The sequence below is a fragment of the Piliocolobus tephrosceles genome, chromosome 11 (genome assembly GCF_002776525.5).
Source record: "Piliocolobus tephrosceles isolate RC106 chromosome 11, ASM277652v3, whole genome shotgun sequence".
Lineage (NCBI taxonomy): Eukaryota > Metazoa > Chordata > Mammalia > Primates > Cercopithecidae > Piliocolobus > Piliocolobus tephrosceles.
The window spans coordinates 55,530,765-55,547,551 of NC_045444.1; the positions used below are offsets into that span (position 1 = coordinate 55,530,765).

Here is a 16,787-nt window from a genome sequence, read left to right on the forward strand (position 1 = left end):
GGAACATATGATTGGTACCTCACATTTGATATGCATTAAGCATAAATATAAGTTTATAAAGAAAAAGTTCCAAAAAATTAAGTTTAAAATCCTAAAAATGCTAATAGATGAAGGTAAAAGTACTTTCCAAGTACATTTGGAAGATAATAGCTAATTAACTATCCTGAAAACTGGAAAATAAGGCCAAAAAAATCAAGTATTTATAAAAATTGTACCTAAGAGGAACCAAGTATTTGATAAAGAAAACTTCTTAAAGACTTCAACAAGTAAATCAGAAGGATTCCAAATACTGATCTCATTTGACTGGATTGAAACAAACTATTTTGGCACCCGGCCAAAAATTAAAAACTTTTATATCTCAAAGATATTATCAACAGAGTGAAAAGGTAACTCATGGGATGGGAGAAAACATTTGCAAATCGTGTATCTGATAAGAGATTAATATACAGAATATTTTCAAAACCTCTAAAACCCAACAGCAAAAAATCCAATTCAAAAATGGAGGCCGGGCACAGTGGCTCACACTTGGAGTCCTAGCACTTTGGGAGGCCAAGGTGGGCACTTGAAGTCAGGAGTTTGAGACCAGCCTGGCCAACATGATGGAACCCTGTCTCTACTAAAAATACAAAAATTAGCCTGGCGTAGTGGTGGGCACCTGTAATCCCAGCTACTTGAGAGACTGAGATAGGAGAATTGCTTGAACCCTGGAGGCAGAGGTTGCAGTGAGCCGAGATCACGCCACTGCACTCCAGCCTGGGCAATGGAGCAAAACTCTGTCTCAAAAAAAAAAAAAAAAAAAAGAAAAAAAAACAGAAAAGGACAAATATTGTCTGATTCCATTTATGAGATACCTAGAATAATCAAATTCATTGAGATAGAAAATAGAACAGAGGTTACCCAGACTGGAGAAAAGAGGGGATGGGGAGTTACTGTTTAACGTGTACAGAGTTTTAGTACAGGATGATGAAAAACTCTGGAGATGTAGAGTGGCAATGGTCAATGTGAATGTACTCAATGCCTCTGAACCGTACACTTAACCATGCTTAAAATGGTACTTTTTTATGTTATATTTTACCACAATAAAAATCAATTTTAAAAAACTCAGCACTAAGAAAACCCAACTGAAAATTGGCAACACTCTTAAATAGACACTTCATAAAAGAAGGTATACAGATGGCTAGCAAGGATGTGAAAAGATGTCCATTATCTTTGGTCATTAGAGAAATGTAAAATAAGGCCATAAGATATCACTATACTAGAATAGTTAAAATTAGGGGATGACAATATCAAGTGTTGATGAGTATGTGGAGTAAGTTGTGCTCGCATACATTGCTGGTAGGAATGGAAAATGGTACAGCCATTTCAAAAATAAGTTTTAGTTGCAAATGATTGGATGCTAGGTCCTCTACATATCTTCTAAAATCTGATATCTCCATTCACCTCAAATCTGAAACCTATGAGATCCCAATCAACATACTCTTTGAGATATGGGAAAAAAGTAAAACAAAGAAGATGAGCATTATGGCCTGCCACATGCATTTGTATTTTCTTTAATATTTACTAAAGTATAATAGACACTAAAGAAGGATAAATATTCATTTAAAAGATAAAACTCATATGGGAACTTCACTGGAGATAAAAACAGAAACCCTATATTTTTAATATATTTTATTGAGCCATAACCATAATGACCATTTTTTTCTTATCTGACAAAAGAAACTGCTTGGGAGATAGAAAACTAGCATGAATTCTGTATTATATACTTATTGCTAACGTAAGTATAAACATTCAGGAATAATTACCATTTGCTGAATATGGGCATCTTGAACCTCTCGGTGTTCTTTATCAGCTTTGTATTTTTTCTCCTTTTCATGTTCCCAGAAAATTTGATCCGCTTTCATGACAGCCAGCAATTGTTCTTTAGCCTCTATTTTTCTTTGTCTTTCTTCTTCCTCTTTATTTTTCATCTAGACGTTTAAGGCAAAGGAAACAAATTAAAACCAGTTATAGCAACCAGTCCTGTCTGAAAAGGCACAGAGTCAGAGATTTGAAGCAGAGGAGAGTCAGCCAGGAGCAATACAGGAGCAGAAAAGTGCATGCACCTGGGTGGTTCCCATGAGGCCAGTTTACTTTGGTTTTGTTCTATTTCCTGAATATCAGAAAACACCCAAGTGATACAGGACAATGTTTATTGGCTTGAAAAATAAAATACAGGAAAAGAAAAAAGATCTTCTCAAGGAAGGGAAATACGTAAGTAAAAAATTAATTGCTCCAGCAATGCGTGGTGGCTCACGCCTGTAATCCCAGCACTTTGGGAGGCCAAGGTGGGCAGATCACCTTGGGAGGTCGGGAGTTTAAGACCAGCCTGACCAACATGAAGAAACCCTCTCTCTACTAAAAATACAAAATTAGCCAGGCATGATGGTGCATGCCTGTAATCCCTACTACTCTGGAGACTGAGGCAGGAAAATTGCTTGAACCCGGAAGGCGGAGGTTACGGTGAGCCAAGATTGCGCCACTGCACTCCAGCCTGGGCAACAAGAGTGAAACTCCGTCTCAAAAAAAAAAATTGCTCCTATGTGTATAAACTATCAGCTATCCAAATTAAATGTTATGACAGTCATGTAAGATATAAGTTTTGAAATATTAAACAAATGCATAATATTTACATGGTTTGTCTTTAAAACATACAAATGAAAAGTATACCATATAAATAACCTTTGCGTTTCAGATGGTTCTGAAACAGAAGAGATTATTACTTTGCATCTATAAATATCTCATTTGTAACTGTCATGTCATCTTTGTTAGGAAGTAAACATTGTCCAATTTCAAAAATACAGGAGGATAATTAATATATTGTTTTTAATATCTTGGCTAGCTTTTGGTTAGAGAGGCGGATGGGATGGGAAACACAGTGCAAAGGTCCTAACTTTGTCTTTCTATTTTTATTTTCACAATTGAATTGTTTACCACAATGGCTCTATATTCTGCAATTGTTTTTAGTTCTGCTTTGTTTTTTTCATCTTTTTCTCTTTCTCTTTTTTCCCATTCAGCCTCAGCTTCTGCAATATCTCTAGCAATAATCATATCTTCATTGTCAAGTTTCTCTTTCAATAGTTCACTCAGGAAGTTATGTATTCTTTCTCTTCGTTTCTCCATAAGCCTGTAACAAAATAACCATACTTGTCAAATCTTCATGAACAGATGTCCAGTGGAGCCAACATAACTTAATTAGGGAGTCTGAGATAACTTGTAGTCTCTTACAAAACTAACAGGAGCCCCATTGCTCCTTACATACATTGATTATTTTAAGTGGAAATTATTTTTTAACTATAAAGTAACATATATTCTAAAATCCAAAGAGATTAATATGTATAATACATCTCTCTCTCTCTCTTTCTCTCTCTCTCTCTGTGTGTGTGTGTGTGTGTGTGTGTGTGTAAGAAATAAGATCTTAAAATTATCTACATTGAAAAATATTTTAGGCCAGGTGTGGTAGCTCATGCCTATAATCCCAACACTTTGGGAGGCTGAGGTGGGAGGATCGCTAGAGCCCAGGAATTAAAGAGACCAGCCTGGGCAAGATGGCAAGACCCCATTTCTACAGACAAATTTTTTGGGCACGGTGGCTCACGCCTGTAATCCCAGCACCTTGGGAGGCCGAGGCGAGTGGATCATGAGGTCAGGAGTTCGAGACCAGCCTGACCAACATGGTGAAACCCTGTCTCTACTAAAAATACTAAGATTAGCCAGGCGTGGTGGCACACGCCTGTAATCCCAGCTACTCAGGGGGCTGAGGCAGAAGAATCGCTTGAACCCAGGAGGTGTAGGTTGCAGTGAACTGAGATCACACCACTGCACTCCAGCCTGGGCGACAGAGCGAGACTCTGTCTCAAAATAAAAAATAAAAATAAAAATAAAAATAAAAAAAGTCTTAGCCAAGCGCAGTGGCACGGACCTGTAGTCCCAGCTACTCAGGAGGCTGAGGCAGGAGGACTGCCAGAGCCCAGGGGTTCAAGGTAGCAGTGAACTGTGTACCACTGTATTCCAGCCTGAGTGACAGAGTGAGACTCTATTAAAAAAAAATTAAAGAAAAAAAATTTTTTTTGAGATAGAGTCTCACTGTCACCCAGGCTGGAGTGCAGTAGCACAATCTCAGCTCACTGCAACCTCCGCCTCCTGGGCTCAAGCAATTCTCCTGCCTCAGCCCAGCTAGTTTTTATATTTTTAGTAGAGAGGGGGTTTCACCATGTGCCCAGGCCGGTCTTGAACTCTTGACCTCAAGTGATCCACCTGCCTCAGCCTACCAAAGTGCTGGGATTACAGGAGTGAGCCACTGCACCTGGCCACAGAAAATATTTCAATATTTTATCAGACTACCCTGCTTACTCTATCATTGGAGGCTGAGGCTATAAAAGGCCTTTATTTAAATAAAATCAAGGAAATAATCTAATAATTAAAGTTATCAAAATCCTAAATATCCATCCCCTCACAATACTCTGTCTGGAATTTATTCACAGCACTTTTTTGACTTGATCTGTTTAAATTTCTCCCTTTACACTTTAAGGTTCCTTTTTTTTTTTTTTAAGAGACAGGATCTTGCTATGCTGGCCAGGCTGGTCTCAACTTTCTGGCCTCAAGCAATCCTCCTACTTTGGCCACTCAAATTCACTATGAGATTCCTCAGGTCAGAAATTGAATGGGTCCTCTCTCTAGTGAAGAGCAAAGCATGTGCCTGGTACATCATAAGAATAAATACATTTTGTTAAATAAATTGGGGCATTTTTATTTATGAAATTGTATAAAAAATAATTTTGTTGTGACAAATTCACTTACTGAGTGAATTGGCAAAGCAGCATGTGAGAAATGATGAGAAAGGATACAGTGCATACTCCAAGGAAATTACAATTTAAAGTGGAGAAAAGACATTTATGCAAATGTCTTTATAACTATCCAAGACAAAGGGTAATAAATGCCATGAGAAAGCTAGAAAATGATATGGACAAAGGAGAAAAAAAGAAAGCCTTCAGAGAAAAGGTGACATTTCAGGTAGAATTCCAAAAAACAGTATTTTAAACAGTTTTATTGATTGCTTACTATGCTCCTGACACTATTCCAGGTGCTGGGGACAGACCTAACAGTGAACAAAAACATTAGAAGTTGGGCATGGTAGTGCACACCTTTAATCCCAGCTACTCAAGAGGCTAAGATAGAAGGATCCCTTGAGGCTATGAGGTTGAGGCTACAGGGCACTGTGATCACACCTGTGAATAGTCATTGTCCTCCACCCTGGGCAACACAGCAAGACCTCATCTCTAAAAAAAAAGTTTTAATAAAAATAAAAGTCTGTGTCCTCATGGGGCTTTCATGATTGCTGGAGGAGAGGGACAGTAAACAAAATAAATAATTTAAAAATATATATAGTGCTATATATCAAGCAACGAGGATGGGGAAAGCAGGTAAAGTGACAAGCAATTGGGGAGGGGGTATAATTTTAAATAAGGTAGTCAGAGAAAGCCTCAGTGACAAGGTAATATTTAAGTACAGATCTGAAAGAGTTAAGAAAGCAAGTTACATGCTCTCTGGAGGTGAGCATTCCTAGAGCAGGCAGAGGCAAGTCCAGTACAGGTGAGAAGAAGGAGAGGAGAGAATAGTAAGAGAAGAGGTCTGAGGGATAAGGCTGGAAGGGATGAGCTGGGAAGATGGAAATTTGGGTAGGTGGAGAGCCGTATGGGCCATTGTAAAGACTAAGTGAGTTGTGAAGCCATCAGAGGATTCTGCACAAGGGGAAAGCATGATTTAGACAGAAACCCCCTATACTGCAATCTGGCCTCCTACTCTTATCTCTACACCCCATACCAAACTGATCACTAATATAAGCAATGTCCTCTAAATCGGATGAATACTTCATTTTAAAAATTATACTTAATCCCATTACTGACCTAACACTGATGACCGCTCCCTTCTCACTGAGACTCTTCTCCCTGATGTTTCCCTGGTTTTTCTCCAATCTCTGGAAACTATTCATTGGTCTTCACATTATCTTCTTTTTCCATTTGACTTTTAAATGGAGTTCCCTAGGGACTATGCCACCTTCATTTCTTACCTACCCACCCTAGGTGAGCTCATCTGTATCCACAACTCCAACTGCCACTTATATACCAATGGCTCACAAAGCCATGCAGCTCATACTCCTCTGGGACAGCAGATCAGCATTTCTGACCATCTACAAGATGATGTCCTCACACCCACATCCCAAACTGAAATCAAATCACTGAATGCTCTAGTCATATATAAAATAAGACCTCTGTTCCTAAAGACTACTGTCATAATAATCATAAAATCAATAATTTCAGATAGTACTTTATTATACACATTATTAAAGCCTACCTGTGTGTTTCAGCTTCTTTTTCTTTCCCCATTTGCATAAGACACTTTTTTGCTTTGATAAATTTTCTAATCTTTTCATCTTCTTCCTCTTGCTGCTGCTGTTCTACAGCTTTGATAATATGTTTATCCTGCATATGTTCCTTGGGGGAAAAACTGTATGTATTAACTTATCACAAAGAAAAATATCTTTCAACATATCAACAGCTAACAAGAACCTGTCAAATGGTCACAGCTTCTGACCCACTTATTCCTCTCCTGGAAATTTTATCCCAAAGAGATGATCAGAGAAGTGCATAAAGGTTTATGTGCCATGCACTTTATCTCAAAGTTACTTATAATAGCCAAAAAGTGGAAACAACCTCTAAATATTCAATCATAGAGAATAATCATGGAGAATATAGTTAAATCATACTCTCAGTTACATGAGATGTGATTCAAATAATATAATCAATATGTAGGTGGGGGAAAGCAGAATATGTAACATTACATAGTATATTCCAATTTCACAAATACATGTAAGTACAACTTTATAATGTATAAATGACTGGAAGAAATGTGTCAAATGTTAACAGTAGTTACCTCTGGGGTATGAGATAATAGGTAACTTTTATATCTTATTAATGCTTTTCTGTATTTCTCTTCAAATATTTCATGTCTTTAAAGTTTGCAATTAAAAATAATTGTGGCTGGGCGCGGTGGCTCAAGCCTGTAATCCCAGCACTTTGGGAGGCCGAGACGGGTGGATCACGAGGTCAGGAGATCGAGACCATCCTGGCTAATACGGTGAAACCCCGTCTCTACTAAAAAATACAAAAAAACTAGCCGGGCGATGAGGCGGGCGCCTGTAGTCCCAGCTACTCGGGAGGCTGAGGCAGGAGAATGGCGTGAACCCGGGAGGCGGAGCTTGCAGTGAGTTGAGATCCGGCCACTCACTCCAGCCTGGGCGGCAGAGCAAGACTCCGTCTCAAAAAAAAAAAAAAAAAAAAAAAAAAAAAAAAAAAATTGTATAATAAGAAAAGATACACCAAATATATATATAAAGTTCATTTAATGTTTGAATAGTCATATGGTTCAAAAACCAAAAATGCTTTTTACATACACAGTGTAGCGAGCGTCCTTCCAGTCCATCCACTATGTCTCTTCCTAATCCTCCCTCCAGACTCAAATCACTATTGCTAGTTTCTTGTCCAGACTTTGCTTTTGCATACATATATGAAAATACAGATATGTATTCTAACAAATTTTTAAAGTAGGTCACTAGTATTTACACAAAAAGTAAAAATCTATTCATATTAGCATATGTTCTATGAGCTCCGCCTGAGTTAGCCATCATAAAAACAGATGGCATTGAGCACAATAGCCTGAATATATAGATATATTAGTATATTCTGTTATTTAGACAGGGTGTCTGTTGCCCAAGGGGCAGTGGCACGATCATAGCTCATGAAAGCCTTGAACTCTGGGGCTCAAGGGAAACTCCCACCTCAGCCTCCAGAGTAGCTGGGGCTACAGGCACAAGCCACCGTGCCTGGCATATTCTGTTATTATATAAATAGAAACCAAAGTAAAAGTTGTTAATCCTCCAATATATTTATACCTCAGGGTCTACTATGTGCCCAGCACTCTTAACTAATCTCCTATTTTATGGGTTAATTTTAAAAGCCTATAATCTGGTTAGGAGATATATTGGTCAATATGATCAACATGAAAACTAAAGCAAACAGCAAACTGTTAAAAGTGATTGTTTTGGATAATTCCTTACAAGTTTTATTTTGCTGTTTTCTCCAAGTTTATTCTAATGTTCACAAAGACTTTTTATAATATGAAAAAATATAGAGTTGATTAACACAAAGTTAATTCTCATTTTTCAATATTGAAAGCTTAAGCTCAAGGTCATATAGCCAGTAAATGGCAGAGTTAGCATTAAAAACTAGGTCTGTGCTACTCCAAGCCTACTTGGAGACATAAAAAGTATTCCACCCATTATCCAAGAATTAGATTTTAATGAAAACAACAACATTTCAAGTAAAAATCTTAGGAATTAAAATTTTCATAGCTAAAATTTAAAAAATCAACAGAAGACTTAGAATACACAGTTGAAACTCAGTAGAACAAAAAGAAAATGGCAGAAACAATTAGTTGCCTACCAAAGATTATTTCTTCTGTGCTTCATTAGCAGCAGGACCCAGATTTTATTCAGGGTAGAAATATACTCAGCTAAAAGACTATACGTCCAGCTTTCTTTTCAGCCAGATGTAACAAAATTATGATCAATGAGATTCAGGGGAAACTGTCAAGTGGGACTTCTTGGAAAATTCCTTAAAAGGAGAACAGCCTGGGCAACGTGCCAGAACCCATCTGTATAAAAAAGACCAAAAAAATTAGACAGGTATGGCAGCACATGCCTGCAGTCCCAGCTACCAGGCAGGATGAGGTGGGAGGATCACTTAAGCCCAGGAGGTCAAGGCTGCAGTGAGCCAACATTGTGCCACTGCACTCCAGCCTGGGAGACAGAGTGAGACCCTGTCTCAAAAAGAGGAAAAGGAAGAGGAAGAAGGAGAAGGAGGAGGAGAAGGAGAAAAGAAGAAGAAGAAAAGAAAAGGAGGAAGAAGGAAGAAGAAGAAAGAGGAGGAGGTAAAGGAGGAGGATGAGGAGAAGGAGATAGGAAATAGAGTACTCCCTTTTTGCGTTTATCCTTTCTTCCTTCTTGCTATCCAGAATGTGGACATGAGGGCTGAAACTCCAGCAGCTATTCAGTGCCATTAGGCAAACTTGAAGACAGATGCCATCTATGTACAAAGAATAACAGAGTAGACTGGGTGTGGTGGCTCACACCTGTAATCTCAGCACTTTGGGAGGCCAAGGCAGGCGGATCACCTGAGGTCAGGAGTTCAAGACCAGCCTGGCCAACATGGTGAAAACCGATCTCTACTAAAAATACAGAAATTAGTGGGGTATGGTGGTGGGTGCCTGTAATCCCAGCTACTTGGGAGGCTGAAGCAGGAAGAATTGCTTGAACCTGGGAGGCAGAGGTTGCAGTGAGCTGCTGAGATCATGCCACTGTACTTCAGCCTGGGTGACAGAATAAGACTCCATCTCAAAAAAAAAAAAAAAAAAAAAAAAAAAAAAGTAACAGAGTAAAAAAAAGAGAAGGTGGTGTCTTAGTCCCTGTTAACTCTATAGCTGCCGTTACCACACACCCCTGCACTTTAAACCTGTATATTATTTGCAGTTTTCTATCATATGCATTTAAGCCTTATCTTAACTAATGAGAAAAGATTCTTAGAAATTACAGCAATATTTCAAAAAATCCAATGTCTATCAGAGGGATTCTAGAACAGAAAGATAAAATGGAAGGGGACAAAATTATCTAAGAAATAAAACAATAAAAGTTCTCAGGATGAAAGAAATATGAGTTTACAGAATAAAAGCATCAACTGAATGCCCAGAAAAATGAATGAAGGCACATAATTCAAGGCACATCACTGTAAAATTTTGGAGCACAAGAGATAAAGACAGGACCCTAAAACCATTCAGAAAGACAGAAAGAAGAAAAAGAACAAAAACAAAATGGCCAGGCGTAGTGGCTCACCCTTGTAATCACAGCACTTCAGGAAGTCAAGGCGGACAGATCACTTGAGGCCAAGAGTTCGAGACCAGCCTAGCCAACATGGCGAAACCCTGTCTCTACTAAAAGTACAAAAATTAGCCAGGTATGTGGCACATGCCTGTAATCCCAGCTACTCGTGAGGCTGAGGCACAAGAAGTGCTTAAGCCCAGGAGGCGGAGGTTGCAGCAGTGAGCCAAGATCATGCCACTGCACTCCAGCCAGGGAGGCAGGGTGAAACTGTCTCAAAAAAAAAAAAAAAAAGAAAGAAAGAAAAGAAAAAAGAAAGAAAGAAAAGTTAAAATAATTATATATGTCAGATGAAGATCATCAATGGCATCATACTTTTCAATAGCAATACTGGATGCCAAAGGAATATAAAACAGTGAATACAAAATTCTGAATTCTGAACCCAGAATTCTATAACCAATCAAACTATAAATCATGCATGACTTTAAAAGATAAGCTTTTCATACTATCATACTGGTCCTTAAAAAATAATAAAATAAATAAAAATGATTAAAAAATAAAATAAACTTTTCAGATAATTAAAACATTTTACCTCTCATACACCCTTTCTTAAGGAAGCTACTCCAAGATGTATTTTAGCAATTTGAGGGAGTAAATCAAGAAACAGATGTTAAGATTCAGGAAATCAGAGATTTAGCCCTAGAAAGTAATATTCTACACACACATCACAGTTTTTAATGTTAACAAAGGTTAAACACACAACATACACCCTTACAACAAAGGTCAAAATGTAAAATTAAAACTTTAAACTCTTACAAATTTAAAAAAAAAAGTTTGTGTTGGCTACCATTTGTACAACACTCTTAATTTAAACATTTTCATTTTGGCAGCACATGAAAAAAGTGATGGTAGAAAATAAAGTCATTGGGGGTTTTCAAATAGCAGAACTGGCAGTTTTGCCATGTAGGAGAAGCAAATAAATATTAGTCTCCCCCAAAATTCACATTTGAAAATATTTAGTTAAAAGTCACAGAATTTTTCTCAGTAGAGATCCCAATAATTAGTTGCTGTAGGTGACCTGTTTGAAAGGACAATATCTCTTTAGAGTATAATTTTACTAATTTGGGCATAGAAAAGAAGTCTTAAGAATGTGAACATGATCTTAAAGGAGGGAAGAGGAACAGAGGAAGACATAAAAGCAAGAAAAATGACATGGTAATTGCAATCACTAAAAAATTGTATTCTCAGTCAGTGCAGAATACTGTCTTCTGTCTACAACAGGTGCTTATTCCTGAACTGTTATTGCAGCATGGATTTAATTTGCTTGGAGTTAGTCTGATCATTCAAATGTTTTATTGTGTACCAGAGAGCATTCAGAAGATATCCCACACTATTAGGAGGCTGGTCCTTAAGAACTTCAATACAGGCCAGTTGTGGTAGCTCACATCAATAATCCCAGAACCATGGGAGGCCAAGGCAGGAGGACCGCTTAAGCTCAGGAGTTGGAGACCAGCCTAGGAAACACCCCATCTCTATAAAAAAATTTAAAAAAGTAACCAGGCATAGTGGTGTATGACTAGTCCCATCTACTCAGAATGCTAAGGTGGGAGAATCACTTAAGCCTGGGAAGTCAAGGCTTCAGTGAGCTGTGATCGTGCCACTGCACTCCAGCCTGGGCAACAGAGCAAGACCCTATCTCAAAAAATAAAATAAATAAAAAATCAGGAAGATATGTTACCTTTGTCTACCAGATTAGGCTTTAAAAAAAAAAGAACTTTGATACAACCTTTCACATCAAGTTTGAAAGTTTTGGCAAATGCTCCCACTGAATATACTTAATCATAGAGTCTTATGATACCTACTATATTAGTCCATTCTCAAATTACTATAAAGAACTACCTGAAACTGGGTATTTATGAAGAAAAGAGGTTTAATAGGCTCACAGTTCCACAGATTATACAGGAATCATGGCCGGGAGACCTCAGGAAACAACAATCATGGCATAAGGCAAAGAGGAGTAAGCCAGTCTTCACATGATGGCAAGACAGAGACAGTGTGAAGGAGGAAGTGCTACACACTTTTAAACAATCAAATCTCATAAGAATTCACTCACAAGACAGCACTAGGAGGATGGTGTTAAACCATTAGAAACCACTCCCCGTGATCTAATCACTTCCCATCAGGACTCACCTCCAACATTTGGGATCATAATTCAACGAGGGATTTGGGTGGTGACACAGAACCAAACCATATCATTCTGCTGTTAACCTCTCCCAAATCTCATGTCCTTCTCATATTTCAAAACCAATTATGCCTTCCCAACAGTCCCCAAAAGTTTCCACTCATTCCAGCATTAGCTCAAAAGTTCAAGTCCAAAGTCTCATCTGAGACTAGCAAGTCTCTCCCACCTATGAGGCCATAAAATAAAAAACAAGCTAGTTAATTTCAAGATACAATTGGGATACAGGCATTGGGTAAATGCTCCTGTTCCAAAATGGAGAAATTGGCCAAAACAAAGGAGCTACAGGCCGCATACAAGTCCAAAACCCAGCAGGGCAGTTATTAAATCTTTTTTTTTTTTTTAATTATACTTTAAGTTCTAGGGTACATGTGCATAACGTGCAGGTTACATATGTATACATGTGCCATGTTGGTGTGCTGCACCCATCAACTCGTCAGCACCCATCAATTCATCATTTATATCAGGTATAACTCCCCAATGCAATCCCTCCCCCCTCCCCCCTCCCCATGATAGGCCCCAGTGTGTGATGTCCCCCTTCCCGAGTCCAAGTGAGCTCATTGTTCAGTTCCCACCTATGAGTGAGAACATGCGGTGTTTGGTTTTCTCTTCTTGTGATAATTTGCTAAGAATGATGGTTTCCAGCTGCATCCATGTCCCTACAAAGGACGCAAACTCATCCTTTTTTATGGCTGCATAGTATTCCATGGTGTATATGTGCCACATTTTCTTAATCCAGTCTGTCACTGATGGACATTTGGGTTGGTGCCAAGTCTTTACTATTGTGAGTAGTGCCGCAATAAACATATGTGTGCATGTGTCTTTATAGCTGCATGATTTATAAGCCTTTGGGTATATGCCCAGTAATGGGATGGCTGGGTCAAATGGTATTTCTAGTCCTAGATCCTTGAGGAATCGCCACACTGTCTTCTACAATGGTTGAACTAGTTTACAGTCCCACCAACAGTGTAAAAGCATTCCTATTTCTTCACATCATCTCCAGCACCTGTTGTTTCCTGATTTTTTAATGATCGCCATTCTAACTGGTGTGAGATGGTATCTCATTGTGGTTTCGATTTGCATTTCTCTGATGGCCAGTGATGATGAGCATTTTTTCATGTGTCTGTTGGCTGCATAAATGTCTTCTTTTGAGAAATGTCTGTTCATATCCTTTTCCCACTTTTTGATGGGGTTGTTTGATTTTTTTTCTTGTAAATTTGTTTAAGTTCTTTTTAGATTCTAGATATTAGCCCTTTGTCAGATGGGTAGATTGTAAAAATTTTCTCCCATTCTGTAGGTTGCCTGTTCACTCTGATGATAGTTTCTTTTGCTGTGCAGAAGCTCTTTAGTTTAATTACATCCCATTTGTCAATTTTGGCTTTTGTTGCCATTGCTTTTGGTGTTTTAGTCATGAAGTCCTTGCTCATGCGTATGTCCTGAATGGTATTGCCTAGGTTTTCTTCTAGGGTTTGTATAGTTTTAGGTCTAACATTTAAGTCTTTAATCCATCTTGAATTAATTTTTGTATAAGGTGTAAGGAAGGGATCCAGTTTCAGCTTTCTACATATGGCTAGCCAGTTTTCCCAGCACCATTTATTAAATAGGGAATCCTTTCCCCATTTCTTGTTTTTGTCAGGTTTGTCAAAGATCAGATGGTTGTAGATGTGTGGTATTATTTCTGAGGGCTCTGTTCTGTTCCATTGGTCTGTATCTCTGTTTTGGTACCAGTACTATGCTGTTTTGGTTACTGTAGCCTTGTAGTGTAGTTTGAAGTGAGGTAGTATGATGCCTCCAGCTTTGTTCTTTTGGCTTAGGATTGTCTTGGCAATGCAAGCTCTTTTTTGCTTCCATATGAACTTTAAAGTCGTTTTTTCCAATTCTGTGAAGAAAGTCATTGGTAACTTGATGGGGATGGCATTGAATCTATAAATTACCTTGGGCAGTATGGTCATTGGCAGTTATTAAATCTTAAAGTTCCTAAATAATCTTCTTTGACTCCATGTCTCATATCCAGGGCATGTTGATGCAAGGGGTGGGCTCCCATGGCCTTGGGCAGTTCCACCCCTGTGTCTCTGCAGGGTACAGCTGCTTTCATGGACTGGTGTTGAGTGCCTGAGGCTTTTCCAGGCTCACGGTGCAAGATGTCAATGGATCTACCATTCTGGGGTCTGTAGGACAGTGGCTGACATGGTTTGACTCTGTGTCCCCACCCAAATCTTCTCTTGAATTGTACTTCCCTAATTCCCACATGTTGTGGGAGAGATCCAGTGAGAGATAATTGAATCACAGGGGCAGTTTCCTCCATACTGTTCTCATGATAATGAATAAGTATCATGAGATCTGAAGGTTTTATAAAGAGGAGTTCTCCCACACAAGCTCTCTCTCTTTGCGTGCTGCCATCCATGTAAGACATAACTTGCTCCTCCTTGCCTTCCACCATGATTGTAAGGCTTCCCCAGCCATGTAGAACTGTAAATCCAATTAAACCTCTTTCTTTTGTAAATTGTCCAGTCTCGGATATGTCTTTATCAGCTGTGTGAAAATTCACTAATACAGTAAATTGGTACCAGTAGAGTGGGGCATTGCTGAAAAGATACCTGAAAATATGGAAGTGAATTTGGAACTGAGTAACAGGCAGAGGTTGGAACAGTTTGCAGGGCTCAGAAGAAGAGAAGAAAATGAGGGAAAGTTTGGAACTTCCTAGAGACGTGTTGAATGGCTTTGACCAAAAACCTGATAGCGAATATGGACAATAAGATCCAGGCTGAGGTGGTCTCAGATGGAGATGAAGAACTTGTTGGGAACTGGAGCAAACATGACTCTTGTTATGTTTTAGCCAAGAGACTGGTGGCATTTTGCCCCTGCCCTAGAGATTTGTGGAACTTTGAATTTGAGAGAGATGATTTAGGGTATCTGGCAGAAAAAAATTCTAAGAAGCAAAGCACTCAAGGGGTGACTTGGGTGCTGTAAAAAGCATTCCTGCTCTAGATCTCTAAAGCAGGGGCTCAAGGCTGCTAGTCTCTTTACTAAAGCGTAGTAAGAGTGACCTTTACTCCATTTCCCAATAAGTTCCTCATCTGCACCTAATACCACCTTAGTCTGGACTTCACTGTCCACATCACTATCAGCATTTTGGTTACAACCATTCAACAAGTCTGTAGGAAGTTCTAAACATTCTCTCATCTTCCTGTCTTCTTCTGAGCTCCTGCTTCAACCTCTGTCTCTTACCCAGTTCCAACGTCACTTCCATATTTTCAGGTATCTTTATAGCAATGCCCCACTCCCAGTAGCAATTTTCTGTATTAGTCCATTCTTACACTGCTATAAAGAACTACCTGAGACTGGGTAATTTATAAAGAAAAGAGGTTTAATTGATTCACAGTTCCACAGGCTGTACAGAAAGCATGGCTGGGGAGGGCTCAGGAAACTTACAATCATGGCAGAAGGCAAAGGGGAGGCAAGGCACATCTTTACATGGCAGCAGGAGATAGAGTAAAGGGAAAAGTGCTGCATACTTTTAAACAACCCGATCTCATGAGAACTTACTATCATGAGAACAGCAAGGGGAAAATCCACCCCCATGATCCAATCACATCCCAGCAGGTCCCTCCCTGAATATTGGGAATTACAATTCAACATGAGATTTGGGTGGGGACACAGAGCCAAACTATATCAACCTCTTAGCCATTTGTATGTCTTCTTTTGAGAAATGTCTATTCAGATCTTTGCCCATTTAAAAATCATATTATTAGATTTGTTTTTCCTATTGAGTTGTTTGAGCTCCTTATATATTCTGGTTATCAATCTCTTGTCAGATGGATAATTTGCAAATACTGTCTCCCATTCTGTGGGTTGTCTCTTCACTATTTTGTTTCCTTTGCTGTGCAGAAGTTTTTTAACTTGATATGATCCAGTTTGTCCCTTTTTGCTTTAGTTGCCTGTGCTTATAAGGTATTACTCAAGAAATCTTTGTCCAGTCCAATGTCCTAAAGAGTTTCTTCAAGGTTTTCTTCTAGTAGTTTCATAGTGTGAGGTCTTAGATTTAAGTCTTTAGTCCACTTTGATTTGATTTTTAATCAAATATATATATATCAAATATAATCAAATATATATATATTTTAAAAATATATAAAATATATATTTTTAATCAAATATATATATATATATAGAGAGAGAGAGAGAGAGAGAAAGGTGGGGTCTTGCTATGTTGCCCAGGCTGGTCTCAAGTTCCTGGCCTCCAGTGATCCTCCTGCCTTGGCCCCCCAAAGTGCTGGAATTACAGGTGTGAGCCACTGTGCCTAGCCTAATTTGATTTTTGTGTATGGTGAGAGATAGGGGTCTAGTTTCATTCTTTTGCATATGGATATCCAGTTTTCCCAGCACCATTTACTGAAGAGACTGTCTTTTCCCCTATATATGTTCTTGGCACCTTTGCCGAAAATGAGTTCATTGTAGGGATTGGGCATGGCTGCTCACATTTGTATTCCCAGCACTCTGGGAGACAAAGGCAGGTGGATCTCTTGAGGTAGGACTTTGAGATGAGCCATGGCCAACATGGTGAAACCCCATCTCTACTGAAAA

General features: G+C 38.8%; 1 protein-coding gene across 1 annotated transcript in view; it reads right to left on the bottom strand.

Annotated features, from left to right (window-relative positions):
• CCDC173 (coiled-coil domain containing 173) overlaps positions 1 to 16,787 on the bottom strand; it is a 56,660-nt gene that overhangs the window by 2,053 nt on the left and 37,820 nt on the right. Inside the window, exons 6-8 of the mRNA XM_023189703.1 lie at positions 6,391 to 6,530; positions 2,971 to 3,163; positions 1,803 to 1,967 (exon numbers count right to left, since the gene is read on the bottom strand). Coding sequence (XP_023045471.1) covers positions 1,803 to 1,967; positions 2,971 to 3,163; positions 6,391 to 6,530 — 498 coding nt within the window. The remainder of the gene's footprint in view (positions 1 to 1,802; positions 1,968 to 2,970; positions 3,164 to 6,390; positions 6,531 to 16,787) is intronic.